Raw genomic sequence first — 21,703 nt, 5'->3', positions numbered from 1 at the left:
GTGAAAGTCCGACCTGCTGAGAGTGTGAAGTCCATCATTCATCGCTGTCAATTATTACATTATTATGTCTGCTAGAGACCGGCTGAGGACAGTCTTAAATGTCAATATGGTTCGTATTTTATTTCCTGTTCAAACAACCTTTGTGGTCATTTTGAGTTGAGACCAGTCTCAAGATTTCATGTTCCAAAAGGAAAAAATCCTCAAAATATTAGAGCTTTGGGAATATATACATACAGGACATGCCTTTGCCTGAAAAGAGAATAATAATTTGTCCTCCAAATAAACACAAAATAAGGAAAATTACACTGACAAAATGAGAAATAAATAACTAGAATCAAGCAAATACATGCTTGAAACAAGTAAAATTATCTGCCAGTGCAGTAAGTAAATGTTTCTTTGTAAGAATTCTTTAAGTATGTAAAAATATCTCAGCCAGAATAAGCCAGAAATACTTGAAACGAGCCGTTTGTTTTTCTAATTTCAGTATCTGTGGGTAGATACTGGTGGTAGAAAATGCTTTTGAAATAGCATTTAAACTCCATGCAACTAAAACTCTCAACTGGAGCCAATATTTTAGGTAAAAACTCACCATATTCAACAGTTGAATAGATTGAAAAGCATGAAAAAGCTCACAATGTCAATCCTAAAAACAAGTCTTTACACGAGACTTAAATCCCTGTGAAGAGGTTATTCACTCATTTATTGTTACAAAAAGACACATGTTCTTAAAATAAGCACATAAAGCTATCAGTAGGTAAATTATACTCAAAACAAGATAATTAAGATACTATTACTAGATATAAGAAGAAAATACTTGGTACGCTCCATTGCAGTGTAGGTTAATGATATAATCAGTTTTTCTTTAGAAAAATTAAAGAAGTGGTGGTCAGGATGTGTGTATTTGCCGGTTAATGACTAACAGTGATTCAGATGTGACGGCTTCAGTATTATTATTGTTCCCCTTTTTTCTTGTAAGTCACTTTGGATAAAAGCGTCTGTTAAATGACTAAATGTGAATGTAAATGTATTATGAGGACTCAGTGTGTGATGAAACAGACTGCTGACGACGGAGCCGAGGACAAAGACGCAACTAATCTAATTTGGTGAACATGTGTCACAAATTCAAGCACAAATTAAGGGTAATTCCAGTCAGAGTGGAGAGTTTCCAAAATGCTGCAATTCATGCATTTAGCTTAGTTTTGTTTTGGTAACCTAAAGGGATTTTATAAATGCTCTAATTTAAACCTACATTTTGTTATTTTTGTAATGGGTGTGAAGCGTTTCTACCATTAAAGGGTCTGTGGTCCAGAATGAGACAAAAGGTTTACTTCATAAAGAGAAGAATAGATGGAGATCAGCATCTAGAATCACAGTAAAAGCTCTCACACATGTTCTGGTGCTGCCAACAAATTACTGGGATAAAATAATTAAGTCTCATTAGAGTCGTGCAGATTAAAGCTTCAATCTTTGGTGTTCAGGGTGAAAGAGATCAAACTTTAAATGAGAAACAAACAAGAAATGTTTTATTTCTCCACCCTTTTGGCAGCTTTTCAGCCAGATTCTTCACATGGTTGAGGGATCTGGTGTTTTTTTCTGAAATTGGAGTAAGAGTATGAATTTGTTGTGGGAACAGAACGGAGAATTTTATGCAATTATGCAATAAAATAACTTATTTTTCTCTTTCATTTAATCACTTGAATACCCTCTTGCATTTCATTTATAAGCTGAGAACAACCAAGTTCACATTGGTCTTTCCATGATGTTCACTTTACTTTTCCAGCAATCCTGAAACTTGGAATCCCTGAGAAAGCACCAACAAAGACTATTTTTCAAACTGTGTTATCACTCAGCCACATGTTATCTACTGAGACAGAGAAAAGGCTCCCAAATGTCTGCTTTGACAGATTAAGTATCTCGAGAAAGCCTGCAAGTTCAAGGTAAGACAGAGAGAGTAAATGGTAAAGAACTGAATATATAATTTGTAGTAAACCGTCTGAAATGTTAAAAAACACTAGTCAAGCAGAAAACAAAGGATATTTATGTGATTAGTTATTAGTTTTGTCTACTACAGGACACTTTTAAATCACTAAAAGGGATAAAATATCTACCAAGACTTAGGGCTGGGCGATATATTGATATAAAAGTTATATCGATATAATTTTAAATGTGATATGGAATTAGACCATATTGCATATATCGATATACCGCCATGGGAAAAAAGATTCGACCACCTTGTTTTCTCTAATATAATATATATATAATATAAATATTATAAATATAATAATAAAATGAACAAGAAATTGAAGAAAACAAGGGTGGTCTAATAATTTTTTCCATGACTGTAGTTCAAATTTGCACTGTGATCTTTCCTCCAGGCAAGTTGCGGCTTTTATTTAAGATATTTTTTTTATCTAAATGTGCACTTGATGGAGCTTTGATTTTTTTTTAAAAGGTTCTTCTGTTGTTATACAGTGTTTATGTTCATTTAAATAAACAGTTTCAATAAAAATACTTGTGACATGTCATATTTGACTTTGACTGAACATTTGCTCTCACTTTGCATTAAAAATATCAGGATATATATCGTATATTGATAATCAGACTAAATATATCGGGATATGACTTTTAGTCCATATCGCCCAGCCCTACTCAGACGGTCCGGTCCTGGATCGGGGCCGCGGCTTTGCTCCAAGACACATTCACGCCAGTAATGTGTGGGTTGATTTGACTGATTTTTTCCTTTCACTCCTTGTTGGAATTCAAAACAAATCTGGTTAGATCTAAACTAAACAGAGCTTAAGGAGGTAATACTCTCTAAACAGCATTTCCACCTGGACTCTGCTGCTGCGTTTGCACTTTGTCACCATCACCATTAAAAACAGAATCAGAGCAGACGAGATAAAACTGCTGACAGAGATGGTCGGGTCGTCCAAGGTGGAGGCAGAAGATAAACAGGGATACAGAGAGACATAGCAAGAGAAGAGGCAGTGTGTGTGTCTATTTTAGTCATTTTACATCCATTTTTTGTCATTTTGTGTCTTTTTTGGTCATTTTTACCAAAAAATGTTTCATTTTGCGTCTTTTTTAGTCATTTTTACATATATTTTTGGTCAATTTGTGTCTATTTCGATACTTTTGTGTTTTGTGTGTGTGTGTGTGTGTGTGTGTGTGTGTGTGTGTGTGTGTGTGTGTGTGTGAGCTATGACCCAGTCTGATCCGGTCTGAACTTGTGAGGGATGGGATGCTCATTAAGGTCACACTGAGCCCTGCACACACACACACACACACACACACACACACACACACACACACACACACACACACACATAAAGTGATGCTAAAAACTCCAGATGAGGCTGGAACTTGATTAAAGAGTAAATCCTCAGTGAATTACACAGAACAGAAACTGTTGCTGCAAAACTCTCTCTAAACACAAACTGTTGATAAGTGATGAGCTAAAGATGGGAAAAAAAAAAAAAAAAAAAATATATATATATATATATATATATATATATATATATATATATATATATACTCTGTTTACTCACTGTAAGTACTCACTGAGGACAGGAGAGGCTGTTTACACAGAGCAGAGAGGAGAGGAGAGGAGAGGTTGTAAAATGTAAATAGTTCAGTATGTATAGCATGGGGAGACCCAATTTGTTCCAATATTTATGACACTTGTGGCCACTTGGAAAAGTGTTGTATATATAAATTCCATTTTATTTAAACAGAAAATAAATAGAAAATAAAAAAGAGCTGCAGGACTAATATATTCAAGTGGAGTACAAGGTTGCAGTGAGTAAAATGTAAAAAAAAATAAAATAAAATAAAAAACGCAACATAGAGAAAACAACCTGAATCTAGAGCTTTTGTAGATGAAAATCCACACTTTTTATTACAGTAATATTGAGTAATTAACAGTAATTATGTTCAGTTAAATAAACGGTTTCAATAAAACGACTTGTGACATATCATATTTAACTTTGACTGAGAACATTTGCTCTCACTTTGCATGAAAAATATCAGGATATATATCGTTTATAGATATTCAGCCTAAATATATCGAGACTTTTGGTGCATATCGCCCAGCCCTACTAAGTGCTACACAGCAGCATCTTTGCTCTTGACACTGGTCTTGTAATGGGGACAGCAGCAGTATAAATAATGCAGAGCAACAAGCCTCGTTCTCTGTCTAGATTTCTTGCTGCTGTTATGGATCTGAGCTGCTCGAGGTCACACACAGGAGAGGAATGAAAAGACAGAATATATTATTGTGCCAGGATTTGGTAACACGAGCACCGACTGGTTTATGATGCTGTTACAATGTTGTGGCTGCAGGGCAGGGCTGAGCCGTCCCTCCCACACAAAGAGGACACAACCATCAAGTGTAAACAGATACCAGACCACTGCTAATATCTCACAATCAAGTTCCAGCTTCACACTGGAAACACTTCTCTTTCTCTTCATGCAAGCTATGGAAACTGATTTCAAACATCTCTGTCTCTTAAAACGGACGACAACAGCAACAAGGCTGCAAATAAAACATAATATCAAAGAAAATGTGGTTAAGGGTGGAATTCAGCTGAAATCTCAGACAAGAGACACAGAGTCACAAAGTGCTGGATTTCTTTTTAAAGCAGCTTCAGTAGTGGTTGAATGTAAACAAACCACTCTGCAGTGGAAACTCATTCATAGCTGAGACCGGAGCTCCAACAGGATCAGGTTTCAATCAACTGAATCCAAACAGCATCTTCCCTCGTAGCAACTGAACACATGCAAATACACGTCGGACACAAATTCTGGACTGTTTCAGTCTGAAGAGGGAGGAGAAACTTCTCAACAGAGTGAATCATTTGTTTGGTAAAATGCCACCAAACATGCCAGGACTTTCTGAATTATTTCAGATTATTTTTATTGGATCCATCACAACTTCAGAAAGGTGAAAGGAAAAGTATGGACTCATAGGACTGGATTTGGCTTTGAGTGAACATTTGCTCTCACTTTGTGATAAAAATATCTGGATATATATCGTATATCCTAAATATAGTATAGCCTAAATATATCGGGATATGACTTTTGGTCCATATCGCCCAGCCCTATGGACTCTAAAACTTAAGTTTTGACACATAAATTGAGCAGAAAAAGACAGAAACTAACATTACGACAACATCCAGACTGTACGAAATTTGTTTTTGTTGTGTGTTTTGTTCTGATTTCAGACCTGTTTTACAAACTGCACGTCACTTGACTTCCTGTCCAGTATACAATCACGTTATTTTAGCCTCCAGTGATCACAAGTTATTTACTTCACCTTTCACAGTTAGCATAACACATAGTATTTAACTCTTGTTTATATACCGTTTTTAGCATTTTTTATTATATTTATAGTCACCTCTGTGTCTTAAAATATTGAAGTTAGCCGGGTAGCTTTCGTTAGCTTAACTGGCTAATAAAACAAAGAGTTTAATTCGGTATAGAACCAACGTTATCCTGATTTCACAGCTTAGCTAACGTTAGGTCGCTCTGGCTGAAGTGAAAGCTCACAGAGGAGAAATAAAAATTGATTGATTGCAAAGAGAGACCGAGCTAAACACTCATCATAAACCTGACGGTGTTTTTCTTCGTTTTAGTAGCCAGGTAGGCTAGCTGACTGGCTATTACTTGAAGACACAGAGGTCCCTGAAGGTAACCAGTGGAGGGACATAAGCCGTGTCTCCACTAGGTGTCTGGTGCTTGTTGTAAACAAACAGAGATCGCTAAGTGAACACCTCCTGCAGCAGCAGCACATACACACTGTACTGCTACAGAGCTAACTGTTAGCCTGTTAGCACATACACACTGTACTGCTACAGAGCTAACTGTTAGCCTGTTAGCACATACACACTGTACTGCTACAGAGCTAACTGTTAGCCTGTTAGCACATACACACTGTACTGCTACAGAGATAACTGTTAGCCTGTTAGCACATACACACTGTACTGCTACAGAGCTAACTGTAGCTAACTGCCGCTAACGGCAGAGTAAGAAGGAGTCACTGGATTTGTCTCCAGTCGCTTTCTTGAAAAATAGTCTCTAAGGGGGTCTGAAAAGTCGCAAAATTCAGCAACAAAGTTGCTAAATTGGCAACACTGCTTCTCCGGCTTTTACAAATGTCGTGTTGTTGTCGTGTAGAGTACTACGTCACATCCTGCTTAGTGATCTATCCAATCAGTAACCAGGCTGTTTGCAGGGGAGAAAAATGGCCCTGCTCTTCTACAGGGACGAAAAAAGTCCCGACAAAAGACAACTAGGACGGCTCGTATTCAAATTAGGGGCGTTTCCGCCTCATTCAGGGTATTGCCCGGTAGTGGAAACAGCCCTATTGAGGTGTTAGACCTCATAAGTATTTGGGGTGACACGTCTTTAATGTAACTGGTCATAAGTTGAATTGCAACCGGACTTTGTTTGACAGCAAATCAAAACTAGAATGACAGTCAGAGATCAGAGGCCTTCACTAAGGTGAATCTTCCTGGTCTTGATTTGCTCTTCGGATGATTTCCTGAGTTGGGAAGTTCCCTCTTTTGTGGTGTTCATGAGTTTTAAGTTGTAATGTGGAACCAAAATAGACACAAAGAAGTCGTAGTAGTACTTTGTTGCTCAGAACACTGGATCCAAACGAAGCACTAAGATCGTAGCCTCAGAGAAGAAATCTTGTTCCTTTAAAGTGGTTTGTTAGAAATTCACCAAAGATGGATTTGATAACGTCAGTAGTTCAGCTTTTGTCGTTGTGCCTCCAGCGTTTCATAATGCAGCGTGGACAGAAAGGCACTCTAGTATCAGCTCTAAGAAACTTCAGCTGCAGCTGACTTTATTAAACATCTGCAGGAGAGAAAGAGAGCTTCCTGCTGGATCGGAGCAGCTCTATCCCAGAACAGTAGTCCTGCTTCTGTTTTTTTCTGTAAATCTAATCCCTCTCTCTCTAGATCTTCAAACAAAATAAACTGGAAGCAGACCTCCACACTGTAAAAAAAACTGCAAAAAACTGTTGTTTTTACGGTAAAAAACCAGCAGCTATGGTTGCCAGAACTTTACCGTATTAAATAGGGTGCAACTTTTTTTAAATATTACGGTAAAATAATATTAGCACTGTTGATTTCATGTGTAAGACTGCCATTTTATTCCATATTTGACCGTAAAAAATAAAAAAAATTCCATCAAAATAAACACTGTTCTGCCATATAATTGACAAGAAAATACTTCATAAATGCTGCATGAATTAAAGATATTAGCATTAAATATTACAGTATATTTCTGTTAGAGATATGGTGTTTAGTACATTTAACAGTGTGAAAAAGTATTTTTACAAAAATAAATGCAAAAATTATGCCTTGTATATATATATTACTGTATATTTTTGCTACAAACATGATGCCAGTGTATTTTACAGTGGAGTAATGTATTTAAAAATAAAATAAAACTGTAAAAAATCCTGTTTTGGCTGATATATACATTTACAGTGTTTCATTGTTACTGAAACTGAATTAACACATTTATCATTTCACGTCTTTTACTGTCTTTATGTTTTAGCAGTTTTTCCACAGTAAATTCTACAGACATTTTTTACAGTCAGAAAACAGAGGTGTTTCTCTGAAAAACACACCAAACTAAAGGAATTCTTTTGCTGTGTGCCAAACTGTTTTTTGTTTTGGTCTTGAGTCCAGTGTTAAAGTCTGACACGGGTCAAAGGTTCCTCACGTCACTGTGAGAAAGATCACTTCAGGTCAGACTACGTCAACACTGTGTTTTTACTAAAGAGCAGAATATATTTTCCTGACATTATGTGGTTTCAGTAAACAACGCTTGATGTCCAAAGAGTTTTAAGTTTATTCAGAAACCATAGGAAGCTCTATAAACTTTAATATGCATGACAACACTAAACAGGACCTCAAACTTTAAAAAGCTTCAGACTTTATATTTATAACTTTGACGACATGTGAATTAGTGTTTGCTGCTGCAGTGTCATGAAGGGGTGTGGTGCTGCATGCATATATATAACAAATGGGAGTTTAATGATGCTTTTAACTGCATCAAAGGGAATACAGTCATAATGCAGCTAGAAGAATGACTCAGCTGTTGAATGCATGAACAAATCGCTGCATCCCAGTACACTGTAAAAAATGTCTGTAGATTTTACAGTGAAAAAACTGCTAAACCATGACTGTAAAAGACCGTAAAATGATAAATTAGTTAATTCAGTTTCAGTGACAATGAGCGTAAATGTATATATCAGCCAAAACAGGATTTTTTTTTTACATTTTTAAACAAAAAAATACATTACTCCACTGTAAAATACACTGGCAATATACTGTAATATATATACAAGCCATCATTTTTGCATTTATTTGTTGTAAAAATACGTTTTTCTCACTGTTAAATGTACTAAACACCATATCTCAAACAGAAATATACTGTAATATTTAATGGTAAAATCTTTAATTTATGCAGTATGTTTAAAGTATTTTCTTGTCAATTATATGGCAGAACATTGTTTATTTTGACGGAAAAACTTTTTTATTTTTTTACGGTAAAATATGGAATAAAATTGCAATCTTAAACGTCATTTTACCGTAATATTACAAAAAGTTGCACCGTATTTATTACGGTAAAGTCCTGGCAACCACAGCTGCTGGTTTTTTACCGTAAAAACAACATTATTTATTTTTTTACAGTGTAAGTGGTGAATGCATCACCAGCCAGCACTGGTTGGTGATGCAGACTGAAACTCTCCTATAATTAAAGAGCAGCACTGAAAGTGTTAAACAAAAACACACAATACACATACAGATGTGCTCATCCTGAGCATCTTAAAAGAGAAAGAAATGTGAGCTGCTTTGATGAATTACAGGCGAAGACTTAAAACCTTTAGCTTTATTTGCTTCCCTCAGCTTCATGTCAGTAATTTACCTCTTTTATGAATGATAACAAGCTTGCAGAAGAGTGCATGAATGGAAAAGCTGGATTCTAGTCAGATGTAAATCTTAATGTCTGGTAAGAAAAGACAGAGTTCTTCTTCTTAGCCACTCTTAAAACAGTGGCGTTTAATTTATTTAAGTTGCTGTTGGACTACTGTTTTTTATACTGTATCTTCATTTTACAATATTGTGGCTGCACTTGAATTTAAATATATTCCTAGATTGATTTATTTAAGTTGTTTTGTATACTGTTTTATTTATTTTTTTAAAAGTAAAAATAAATGGCTTGAATCTGCTGTATTTATTCATGTTTTATAAAGGTTTTAACCTGAGCTCGGCCTTACCACAATGATAATTACATCACAGTCATGCAGGTGTAGTATGATATTTTTTTATAACATACTGGTATCGGATCAGTACTCGGTATCAGCCGATACCCACAGCACAAGTATCAGGACGGAAAAAATGGTATCGGAACATCTCTAGTTTTATTGTGACAGTTGTAGACTGTTAATTTAAGTAGATTTATACCTCACATTAATCAATATTTGTCAAACATTTTTGCAGGAACAACTCCATCCTGCTGTTGTATGCTTGATACTGAGTGAGTGAAGAGTCAGGATGGTCCTGAGATCAAGTGTACAAACCTTTGTCAGAAATTATGGATAAAAGGGATTTTACAGAGTAAATATAGAGCATAATGCCTTTTTTCAATGCAAAAGTAGGAACTTTGAGGCTGAATTTCTCAAAAATGATACAGTCAATATGCTTGATACTGAGTGAGTCAGTTTATGAGAAACATCATCTTAAAGAACTTCATACCACGTTATTTTTGTGATGGACAGTTTCCAGGCAGATCATTTCAATCAGAGAATAAAGCTGATGAATAACCTTATATGGAACATATTTCACAACATGTATTTCATTGTATCAATGTTATTGTGATGCTAGCCCCTGTAGTTAACTACAGTATTATATTTAGCTGACCTAGTTCAGTATAGTATGTATAGTTCCCTATAAATGGATGAAAATAACCTCTAGTTGAGGAGGATATTATTGTTGAGTCACTGCGTGTTTCCCCAGTGAGAATCACTCTGAGTCAGCCCGCCGTGGAGCAAAGAGCCAGAAAAGACAACTAATTCAAACCAGCTAATTCTGACCTTGTTTCCAGTCAGTTACTTCATGTTTCTCTGGAGAAACACAACAGCTGACAGGCCTTTTAAAAGCTTTGACTCAGTTCTTCTTCTGTCTACCATATTTTCTCCACATGCTCTGTGCCAAAGATACACATGATACACTACAGGCCAAAAGCTTAGGAGCAAGACCAAATCTGTACAAAAAAAGATCATAGTTTCATTGGTATACTTTGCAACAAAATAAACTTGATTATTATATAAAGAGTCACTTATCAGAACACATTTAAACTATAATGTTCAGGGTTTTGGAGTTTTCTTGCTTAGACTTTGCTTTCTTCAACGTAACTCCTCTGGCTTTAACAACAGCAGCACATATACATACATATATATATATATATACTGTATATATTTATAGGCAAACTCTCAAAAGCCAAAGAGCTGCACACTGTATCACAGTCAACGTAGACCGAAACCAAAACTTACGTCTGCTGTGATTTTGAGTTCATCATTTCTCTGAAATAAAGCAAAATTGAAATCTAAAACTTTGTCATGAGATAAAACAGACATCAAGGAGTTTTATTTTTAGGTTATAAATGGTTGTTTGGTATCATTGTAAAGGAGCATCCATGGCTTTTATTTAAACACAAAGTTGTATCTTTCTGACAAACACAGAGGTCACATGACCTCTTTAAACCAGAAATTACACACATTTTCCCACAATTTTCGCCTAAACTCTCTAGTTGATGTGATCCCTGTAGGATCAAGGGACATCAGGGACCCAAAAACCAACAACTGCAATACTTAATAGACTCTGTTAATTCAGGAAAAGTATAATATACTAGGGTTGTCACAATGCTAAAATTTTCAACTCGATACCGATACTCAAGAAAATATTCGATACTCGATACCATTTTCGATACCACAAGGATAAAAACAAAGACCCCAAAATTTAACAGAAATATTTTTATTAATAAGAAAAATGCAACATGTAAAAATGAACAGAACCACAGGTTAAATATTTATAATAAAAAACAGTTGTTCAAAAAGAAACTGCAACTCTTATAACAAGCTTCAGATACTCGATACTTTTGAAAATGAGTATCGTATCCGGATACAACGTTTTAGTATCGATACTTTTGACAACCCTATAATATACCCATACTATTTCTTTGTGAGAGGTTATTGTGAGCCTTAAATTAGAAGTCAGTGGCTCAGGCCAGTTCACCTCCATTCATTCTTTGGACCAGTTGGTCAGAAACTTTTACTGCTTGACATCTGGCAGAAATGGATTCAGCACAAAAAATTCTATAGGAACAACCAAGAAAACACTTTTACCCCCAAATGCCTCCAGGGTTCCAGTATTCTGAAGTAACAGTCCTGTCTAGTGTCTCTGAGAGGTTAAACAATAGCCACCAACAGGCCAAACTGACAGCAAATGACAACATAAAGACAAACGGGGTTTCCACTGACTGACTGTGGCTGGTATGTGACGATGGAAAGCTATCAGAGCAGATAAAACAGCTGCAGCAGTCTGACCTTGTTCCTCGTCCGCAATGAGGGAAGTCATACATGTAAATATGCAGCTATAACCGGACACTGATCAGTTTATGGACAACAAACTAAACAAACATTAAAAGCAATACTGAGACAGATAACAGACACATTTATAACTCGTTTATTCCTTCCTTTATGACCTCTTCAAAGTAAAAGAGAAGTTCAGTTGTGAGTTGGAACAAGTGATCGTGTTCACCAGAGACACCAAGATGCCAAAGATGATTCAATTCTTATCAAATAATTCCATCTACTGGAATGCAGACTTGACTCTTTCTGGTATTGTGAGCATGTTCACCTGCTGAACGCTGAGTCAACACAAAGCCAGAGCAGCTGCACATACAGCTGTGTTATTAATGAGTCACATCATTTCCATTTCTGATTATAACATGTTGTGGAAGATCTGATATGTAAACAAAATTAAAGAGTTGCAGGTGGTTGTGTGAGGCTCAGACACAGAGCTGCACTATATCTGTCACCATAACACAGTTTTAAAGAGGATATATTTTACCAGAAACTATCCTGATGGACCATTTTATGCCACTGATATAATGAAATTACAGCATAATTAATCCAAAGCATCCTTTTCAACAGAAACCATTTTTAAATCTCAAGAATATTAAACATTGGAATTGAATTATGGAAAACAAATGTTAAAACATCCTAGATAAATAAAACATAAATAATTGAACTACAACAAAAACAAATAAAATAGAGCCTCAGGCTCTCTTAAAAAACATTGCACTGAGATAATCATTATGTTTTATATTATTTTATTATTAAAATAACATATAAAACAGCTGGAATGGCTGCTTGGGAAATATAGTTTTATTTTCAGCAGTTTGTACTGCCTGTCAACAATTTGCAGCTTTACTTTAAATATTTAAATTTAAATACTGATATTTACTGTATAACTTTTCTGTATAATAACTTAGGGTTGTTTGGTGTTATTTGATGGTAAGACTTTTTTTTTCTTCTTTTTTTACAGTGTTCTTAATGGTGGCATGAGATGAAAAGTCATAATAACTCACACTTTGCTCACCATTAATATCTGAACCAAATTTTGTGCCAATCCATACAAACATTTCTGAGATATTTCAGTCAGGACCAAAGTAACGGAGCAACCAAACCAAGTATCAGAGCCGTGTTATAATTGGCCAAGTCCAGTTTATTCCTGAGGAAATGTAGCTGCATCAGTTAAACATGGTGTCTGAGGCTCCAGAACCAGAACTACAGCAGGTAAGAAGACGTGTAAAGAGTCCCTGTTATTCACTGAGCAGCAGCTCTGTCCTCAGGAGGACTAACACTCAGCGCTCAGGGGACCCAGTAAACAAACTGAGTCACCAGAACCGCTGGGTGCTCCTCACATCACCACTTCCACCAGTCAATATCATGTTTCACATTTCTAGAGTCCTTGATGTCACCACTGGAGCGACTCACTGACGAAACATGAAGAGATGCTTTTATTGTGACAACACCCACCAAGCCTTCCGTTTCTGTAGCAACAATGAAGAGCAATTTTATGTTTCAAACAAGTTGTCATTCTATCCATGTCTGTGATGTTTCATTTGGCAGAGCTAACAGCTTCTGAACAACTATAAACAAACAGAGAAGACATGAATCCAACTATTCTTGTCACTAATCCAGACTCTTTCATCATGTCTGCAAAGAACCTGCGCAAGAAGATATGAAACATTCATATCTAATTTAATATGTTGGCCAATTCAGAAGATGAGATACACTGTAAAAAAATGTCTGTAGATTTTACGGTGAAAAACTGCTAAACCATGACAGTAAAAGACGTAAAATTATAAATGGGTTAATTCAGTTTCAGTAACAGTGAAACACTATAAATGTATATATCAGCCAAAACAGTGCATCTGCTTGTAATAAATTCAAAGATTAAATAATAAAAGTAATGGAAATGTTGCATTTCCATCCATAGTGACAAAAAACAAGAAGAGTAAAAACCCAGACTGAACTCATCTGCAGACTCAAACAAAGTGAAAAGCTCACAAACTCGATGGTGGTCGACAACTTGAATTTACAATGTGCAATTTATATGCTTCTTCTTTTCTCCAGAATGATTTACAACAAGTGCAACAGTAGAAGCTGTTTTTGGGGACCTCTGTCTCCACATACTACTACTGTTCGGTATAGTTACTACTGTCCTCCTCAAACATGACTCAGAACTTTTAGACATCTACATACATTTAAATCAGTTTTTCTCCATTTCTGACTTGTGTGTTGTTTTTGGGGACCTCTGTCTGTACATACTACTATTGTTATTGTTTTATCACCTGATTAACTCCACCATTAATAAGCACTTTTCCTACTAACGTCACCAATGCACAACAACTTATGCATGTAATAATAATCTAATATTATGGTAAAATGATATTAGCACTGTTGATTTCACATTTAAGATTGCCATTTTATTCCATATTCTAAATAAAAGTAATGGAAATGTTATGTATGTCCATAGTGGCAAAAACAAGAAGAGTAAAAACCAGACTGAATTCATCTGCAGACTCATACAAAGTGAAAGCTCATAAACTTGATGGTGGTCGACAACTTCGATTTACAATGTGCAATTTATATGCTTCTTCTTTTATCCAGAATAATTTACAACAAGTGCAACAGTAGAAGCTGTTTTTGGGGACCTCTGTCTCCACATACTACTACTGTGTTTTATCACCAGTTCTCCTCAAACATGACTTTTAGACAACTACATACATTTAAATCAGTTTCTCTCCATTTCTGACTTGTGAATTGTTTTTGGGGACCTCTGTCTCTACATACTACTATTGTTATTGTTCTATCACCTGATGAACTCAACCATTAATCAGCACTTTTCCTACTCACGTCACAAAAACTCACGCATGTAATAATAATCTAATATTACGGTAAAATTATATTAGCACATTTAAGAATGCCATTTTATTCCATATTCTAAATAAAAGTAATGGAAATGTTGCATTTCCATCCATAGTGGCAAAAAACAAGAAGAGTAAAAACCAGACTGAATTCATCTGCAGACTCAAACAAAGTGAAAAGCTCACAAACTCGATGGTGGTCGACAACTTGGATTTACAATGTGCAATTTATGTGCTTCTTCTTTTCTCCAGAATGATTTACAACAAGTGCAACAGTAGAAGAAGAAGTCAACACTCATCACAAACAGCAAAGCAGTGAAAACATGTACAGCTGCAGCTGTGTAACAAAGACGTATGGAAGTCAGTGAAGTGAAGCACAGCGACAAGACTAACGAGTTCCCCAGGTCCTCAGAATGGGTGTTCGTCCTGTTTTCAGAGAGAGGGCTTGAATTCCTGAGCAAATCTCTGCAGCAGTGATCGGTTTGAAAATGGAGCGCCAGCTTTGAAATGAAGGGAGATGGGGGTTACTCAGTATGCACCTCCCTGTAGGAGAAACTAATGCAAACCATCTGCTGTCAGACTGACTCGCTATTCAGCATCTGGCAGAGAAACCAACCAGCGAGTGTCTGCTAGTTCAGACACAGTCAGACGGTTTCTCTGTCTTCTACATGAGCTGATTCACCTCTTCTAAAAACAAACAACAACGTTTTATCAACGGTGGAAGAAGTATTCAGATCCTTTACTTCAATAAAAGTACTAACAACATACTGCAGAATTACTCCACTACAAGTAAAAGTCCTGAGTTCAGAACTTATAGAGACTGTATACCAAATCGGACACATCTGCAATGCCACTTTACAGTGTTTTCACCGTCATTTCGAATAAGATCTGAAATAAAGCAAAATTGAAATCTAAAACTTTGTCACAAGTGTTATTTTATTTATGTATTATTTGCATTTTTCTTATTTATATCTGCTAAACAGAAAGTATTGTTCCTTCTTGTAAAAGACAAGAAATAGTTGTTGCAATAATAAAAAATGTAAAAAAATATTCCACATTTTTGGTGTTATTCAACTTTTTTTTTTATTACATTCATATTAATTCCACCTAATCCCACTTTTCAAATTATTCCTACTTCAACTTCTTCTCACACATTCCCGCCAGCATTACAGCTTGGTGTCAGCTATTCAGCATTCCCAACACAATTTCTTCAGAAATATTATTCATAGTGATCCCCTCCCCCCAAAGTTGTTCCAAGCTCAAAGTTCCCGACTTCCAAGTTCTGACTTTCAGTGTAAATTGATAAAACACCCAATAAGGCATTACGGTAAGAACATGTTAGACCTGCTTTGAAAATAAAAGCAAACACATGTAGCTTTCAAAATAAGAGCACATGGATGTGTTAACAGAATCCACCACAGAATTCACAAAAAGACTGTCAAAATATGACGCCTTGAATAAAACATAGAAGAACCCTTATTCTCCTTTATAATAATTAATTAAAAATATGCATTGATTAAGATGGAATAGTGGCATTAGAATGTGCAAGACGCACCACATTTAGGATTTTAGGGCAAAAAGAGCATTTTGTTTGGGTCCCTCCATCATAGTCTCAGAATCTCCTGTGGGAAACACTGGTTACAGACTGGACAGACAAGAAGTTTCCCAGCAGTATGTTCAGGGTAATAAAGGAGGAGAGATGTTTTTGGGTCCTTCACTGAGTCAGCTTCAAGTCAGTTAATTTGTTTGGCTGCACTGGAAATTTCAAGTACAAACTTCTTTTTATTTATCTAAATATGTTGGTTGTTGTTTACACTACAGTTCATTTAAAAATGTTTAAATAAAACAAATGTTGCTTAAGGCATGGAGTGGAAAAATAACTCAGTTGAAGTCATTTGCTGACAGCTTCTTATTATTATTATGTAACCATTGTCCCTTACTGGGTTTGTCTCTGGGCAACCCGACCTACAGGTTCAATACAACAGCTTGGTGAGCAGAGTGCCAACAGGTTTCAGTCCTACCTGTTTCAAACAGACATTGTTTGTGTGAACAAAGCAACAGGTTTGAGGCTGAAATGACGCGTTAAAAATAGAGACAAGAGGCTCAAAACTTGAACGAAATTCACTAAAAGAAAGGTTTATGTTGTGTTTTTGAGGGAAATGACAACATCCATTGTTGAAACACCCGTACTATTATTTTAAATTTCGCTGTATTTAATCCCTCAACACCGTTACATTCATAACTGTAGTATTTAAATGTATTTAAAGCAGGGGTCTCAAACTCAAATTACCTGGGGGCCGCTGGAGGCAGTATCAAAATTCATCATATTTGACTTTGACTGAACATTTGCTCTCACTTTGCGATAAAAAATATTGGGATATATATCATATATCGATATTCAGGCTAAATATATCAGGATGTGTATATCACTGTTTATGGAAATGTGAAGAGATTCAAAAATTTTGGAGCTCAGTGTTAAAGTATGTGGGTGGTTGACGTGACGCTCAATTTTTGTGTTCCCAGTGACAAATATTACTCAAATTTGATAATATTTCATTAAAATTAATGTTTTAATATGCAGTTCATTCTTCTACATCTAATCCATCTGCAAACAATGAGTATCGTTCTTCAACTATGCAAATATTCTGTTTTGAACATGACATTTGTCCACCGGTGCAACTGTACTAGGTAGCATTACTTATCTTAAAACAACTGTAATTTAATGAAAAATTAATCTAAATACATTAAAATACTTGAATGCATGTCATACGAGTGTTTACTTAATGAATCTAGAGGATATAAGTGTTAAGGTCCCTATGTAGAGTTATTATGACACATTACATTTTGTCCGCAAAACTGGTGTCCTCCTGGAGCAACGGCATTATGTAGATATAAAACAGGCATTAATGTGACCACCCCATTACTGAGAGGGGTCCTTCCAGAATCAGGAAGGACAGAAGACATCTCTGGAGCAGGTGGACTGCACACAAGATCAGTTCTGTCTCAAATACTTTCATAATATTACTATTTCCGTGCAGTGTTGGAACTGGTCGTCTTAAGGTAGTCCTTTGGTACAACGCAGTTTAAGTATTGATCTGAATATTTTTATCAATTTACATTGATTGATAATTGAAAATAATGTAAACCTTAACACTGTTACTCAGGATGAAGAATGTCTCTCATATAGCTAGTCCGCAAACTAGCATTGATTTCGAAAATGTCCACTGGTGAAACGCACTGTCCTATAGTACAACATGAAGTCAGTTTCACTTATTTTTTTCCTTTACTCCTATCATAATGAAAATTAACATAGTGAAAGCAAACATGTAAACAAACATTTTTTGTATTACAAGTTTTATTGAAAAATTAGTTTTAATATGCAAAAGAGATATAATCCTAGTCTAAAAAATGAATGGAGGTTAATGGACGGCCGCATTTGGATGGCCCGTCCTACCTGGCTGACGGGAGCTTCTCTGTCCTGCTTGGGGATTTCTTCTCCTCTGTTGCCCCCCTCACCTGTGGGGTCCCTCAGGGCTCTATACTAGGTCCCATCCTCTTCCTATTATATATTTTACCCCTAGGGGACATCCTAGTCAAACATAACATCTCCTTCCCTGTTTTGTTAAAGCTAGTTTGATTTCCATGTTGAAAGTGAGAGGCTGAAATGACCACCAAAGAAAGGTCTAGGAAGTTTAGGGAGAGGCTGAATGAAGATCCTGAGAGGAAAGAGAACTTCCTGAGAGAGAGACGCAGAAAGTAAATTTGACAATGTTTGATAATTAATTTGACTTTGTACACGACATGGGCATACTAGTACTCTGTTGTCCAATGGTGCAACGGAATGTCCTGTGGTGCAACAAATTGAATTGTGAGTGGAAAAGGTATTTTAATGAAAAATGTATGTAAAAAGTGTGGGATAGTACAATAATGTTATCATCACTATGCAGCTATAAGGATGAAATGAAGATTCCTTGGGTTTTATACCAATTATAATGAACGTAACCCAGGCATTTGGGTGAAGTCTCTATGTGTACATCTTATAGTATATAAATAACATAGTTCTGAATTTTTTGGGGGTATGTTTGATGTGGAAATATAATTGGGACAAACTAATATGCCTTTGGCTTATCAATCTTATCTGTCCAACATTCTCTGAATTAAATAATGACATTCTTTATTGTGTTGCACCGGTGGACACATTTTAGGACTACCACACCAAAAAGTGAATAATATGTAAAGAATTAGAAATGGACACATTCAGTTTTGAATTATTCACATATAAGGGAATATAATTATATATCATTTGACATATATTTTTGAATTATTATTTTTTTCACTTTGAATTTGAGTTCACGTCAACCACCCATATATATATATATATATATATATATACTACCGGTCAAAAGTTTTAGAACACCCCAACAATTTTTCCACTTTTTTATTGAAATTCAAGCAGTTCAAGTCAAATGAACAGCTTGAAAGGGTACAAAGGTAAGTGGTGAACTGCCAGAGGTAAATAAAAAAAGGTAAGCTTAACCAAAACTGGAAAATAATGTACATTTCAGAATTATACAAGTAGGCCTTTTTCAGGGAACTATGGAGTCTTGGGCTATTTTGTCCATTTTTGAATTCTTTTCATGTCTTTGTAAGTCATTTTGTTTCTTTTTTTTTGTCATTTTGTGTCTTTTTTTGGTCATTTTGTGTCTTTTTTTGTAATTTTGTGTCTTTTTTTGGTCATTTTGTGTCTTTTTTTAGTCCTTTAGTCCAACATAAAATGTGATTTTGAATCTTTTTTTTACTTTCAAAACACTATCATGCTCAATAAAGAATTTTAAATGTTGCAAATGTGCATTAATTTCAGAGTACACTGAGACATTAAACTGCATCATTTATATATAAACTGCATCACATATATATATATATATATATATATATCAGGATATGTCTTTTGGTCCATATCGCTACATGTATTGATGATGTAATATTTACATCACCATTAGTCAGAAGTGATAGCTCCAATAGAAAAGAAGCAGCCCTGTTGTCAAAAACACTGAGAGTGTTCCTGAAAAGCTGCATCACAGATGTTTCATTATGTTGAAAAGCAACAAGTGGGACTTGTGCTCCAGATGACTGCGGCTGGAGGAAATGTTGCCAAAACACAACGAGGAGGCCACACGACCTGCTCCATGACTGGGCTCTAGGCGTGTCTGCTGCAGGGACGGCATTCAGCACCCGGAAAAACCTGTCTGCATGTAATGCACACACACACACACACACACACACACAACAACAATGCAACACACAGACACACTCAGACACAATCCACCTGACACATGCACTGCTCTTCTTCCCAGACTAACCAGTTTTAAAGAAAGGGCTGCACCTCAGGCATCTTTTAATAGCATTACATCTCTGGGTGTCACTCAAACCAGTCAGACTCAACAGCTGGGTCACTGGTGACTAATGACTTTAACTGTGAACCATAAAGAGTTAATGACTGTCAGCATGAAGGCAGAAGAAAAGAGACTGAACACTGCAAAAATAAGGTGTGTAAAAACAAGATAAAAACAGTAAATCTGAGGGAAATGATCTTGCTGCATGGACAGATAATTTCACTTGGCAATATTTCTTGAATTAGGGTTATTAAATCTATAAATAAGCATGTTGTGCGCTTAAAATAAGAAATTAACTCTTAAAACAAGATAAATAATGTATCACTTCTAAATCTAAAGTTGTTTTTTTTATCTTGGTAAGAAACAAATCATTTGCAGTGCACTCATCGCTGCTTGCAGCTTTAATTTATCTTGTTTTAAGAGTTAATTTCTTATTTTTAAGTGTTCAACATGCTTATTTCTAGATGTAATAATCTTAATTTAATAAAATCTTGTCAAGGTAAATTATCTGTCCATGCAGCAAGATCATTTCCCTCAGATTTACTGTTTTATCTTGTTTTTAATGCTCCTTTTCTGCAGTGAAGTGACTTGAATAGTGACTAAATATGAGCAGAACAATGCCAAAAAAAACTGAAATAATTCAAGAAATACTAACAAATATCACCATAATATTTTTTCTCACAACACAACATGAAGATGGAAAGTCACAGAAACTAAAAGTTGAATATTAAGCTACTTTAAATGTTGTCAAAATGGTAAAAGTGTTAAGAAATGACCATGAAACATGTTTATTTTGGGGGAATTATTAAATTAAATACAGGTGTTTCTTTACAGCTGCTGGGCTATAAAGAAAGCAGCAGAGCCACTGTGGTAAATATTTGGATAATAATGGCTGTAGGCAGTAATAATAACTAATAATTCACTATCCAGTGTAAATATCACTCACCATCCTGCTGCCTTCAGCTCAACAGTCGCAGTCTGTGTGTCGTGTTCCCTCTGATCCAGTATCAGTGCGAACCTCACTAAGTTCACACCGTCTCCAAGGAAAAAAACTAGAGTTGTTAAAGGAAAAAAAAACCTAAAGCCAGAGAACAAAATCCCAAGTTTCCAGCAGATATTCCAGATAAAGTCCAGTAGAAGCCTGGATGGATGGATCCTTCAGTCCATGGTGCAGACTCAGATCCTGGTCTGACTCTCTGAGCTCTGGACGCTCATTTACCAAGAACCAGTCCCTCTAAACTACTCGGCTCTAAAACACAACACAGGAAACGGAGCCGCAAGGGCCAATCACAGAGCGCTGCACGCCGAGGTGATTAAATATTCATGAGGGACTGGGAGAGGTGACTACTGGGCATGCGCAGCTTTTGGGGTTTCCTAACAACAGACTGAAGTCTGAAGTCACAAATAAAACCTGAACTCACTGGATACATTGTAAAAACTGACAGGAATAGTGATTTCCTTTGATGTTTTTTTGGGTGTTTCACACATTTTTTGGGGAAAATTACTCCACTACAAGTCCTGTATTAAAAACTTACTTATGGGAAAATACAAAAGTTATCGCTGAATGTAAAATTAAGGCAACTGTCAATAGTAATTAACAATAAAAAGCCTGGCATCTCTTACCGTTAAAAAAAACAAAACATTTTTTATTATTATTATTATTATTATTTTTACATATGTTTTTATTTTTTACATATGTTTTTATTTTTTATATATTTTATTTATTTGTTTATATATATTGTTTTTTAAAATATATATATATTAATATGTTTATATAAATATATATATATTTT

The 21,703-nt window shown here is 35.6% G+C and overlaps 1 protein-coding gene across 2 annotated transcripts in view; it reads right to left on the bottom strand.

Annotated features, from left to right (window-relative positions):
- Positions 1-21,168, bottom strand: part of myo1ea (myosin IEa) — a 95,868-nt gene extending 74,700 nt beyond the window's left edge. For both annotated transcript variants that reach the window (XM_059359023.1, XM_059359032.1), the window contains exon 1: positions 20,857-21,168. In XM_059359023.1, the coding sequence (XP_059215006.1) occupies positions 20,857-20,859 (3 nt within the window). In that variant the 5' untranslated portion in view covers positions 20,860-21,168. The remainder of the gene's footprint in view (positions 1-20,856) is intronic.
- Positions 21,169-21,703: the final 535 nt, after the last annotated feature.

The sequence above is a fragment of the Centropristis striata genome, chromosome 2 (assembly GCF_030273125.1).
Source record: "Centropristis striata isolate RG_2023a ecotype Rhode Island chromosome 2, C.striata_1.0, whole genome shotgun sequence".
NCBI lineage: Eukaryota > Metazoa > Chordata > Actinopteri > Perciformes > Serranidae > Centropristis > Centropristis striata.
This window is presented reverse-complemented; position numbering and strand designations above follow the sequence as displayed.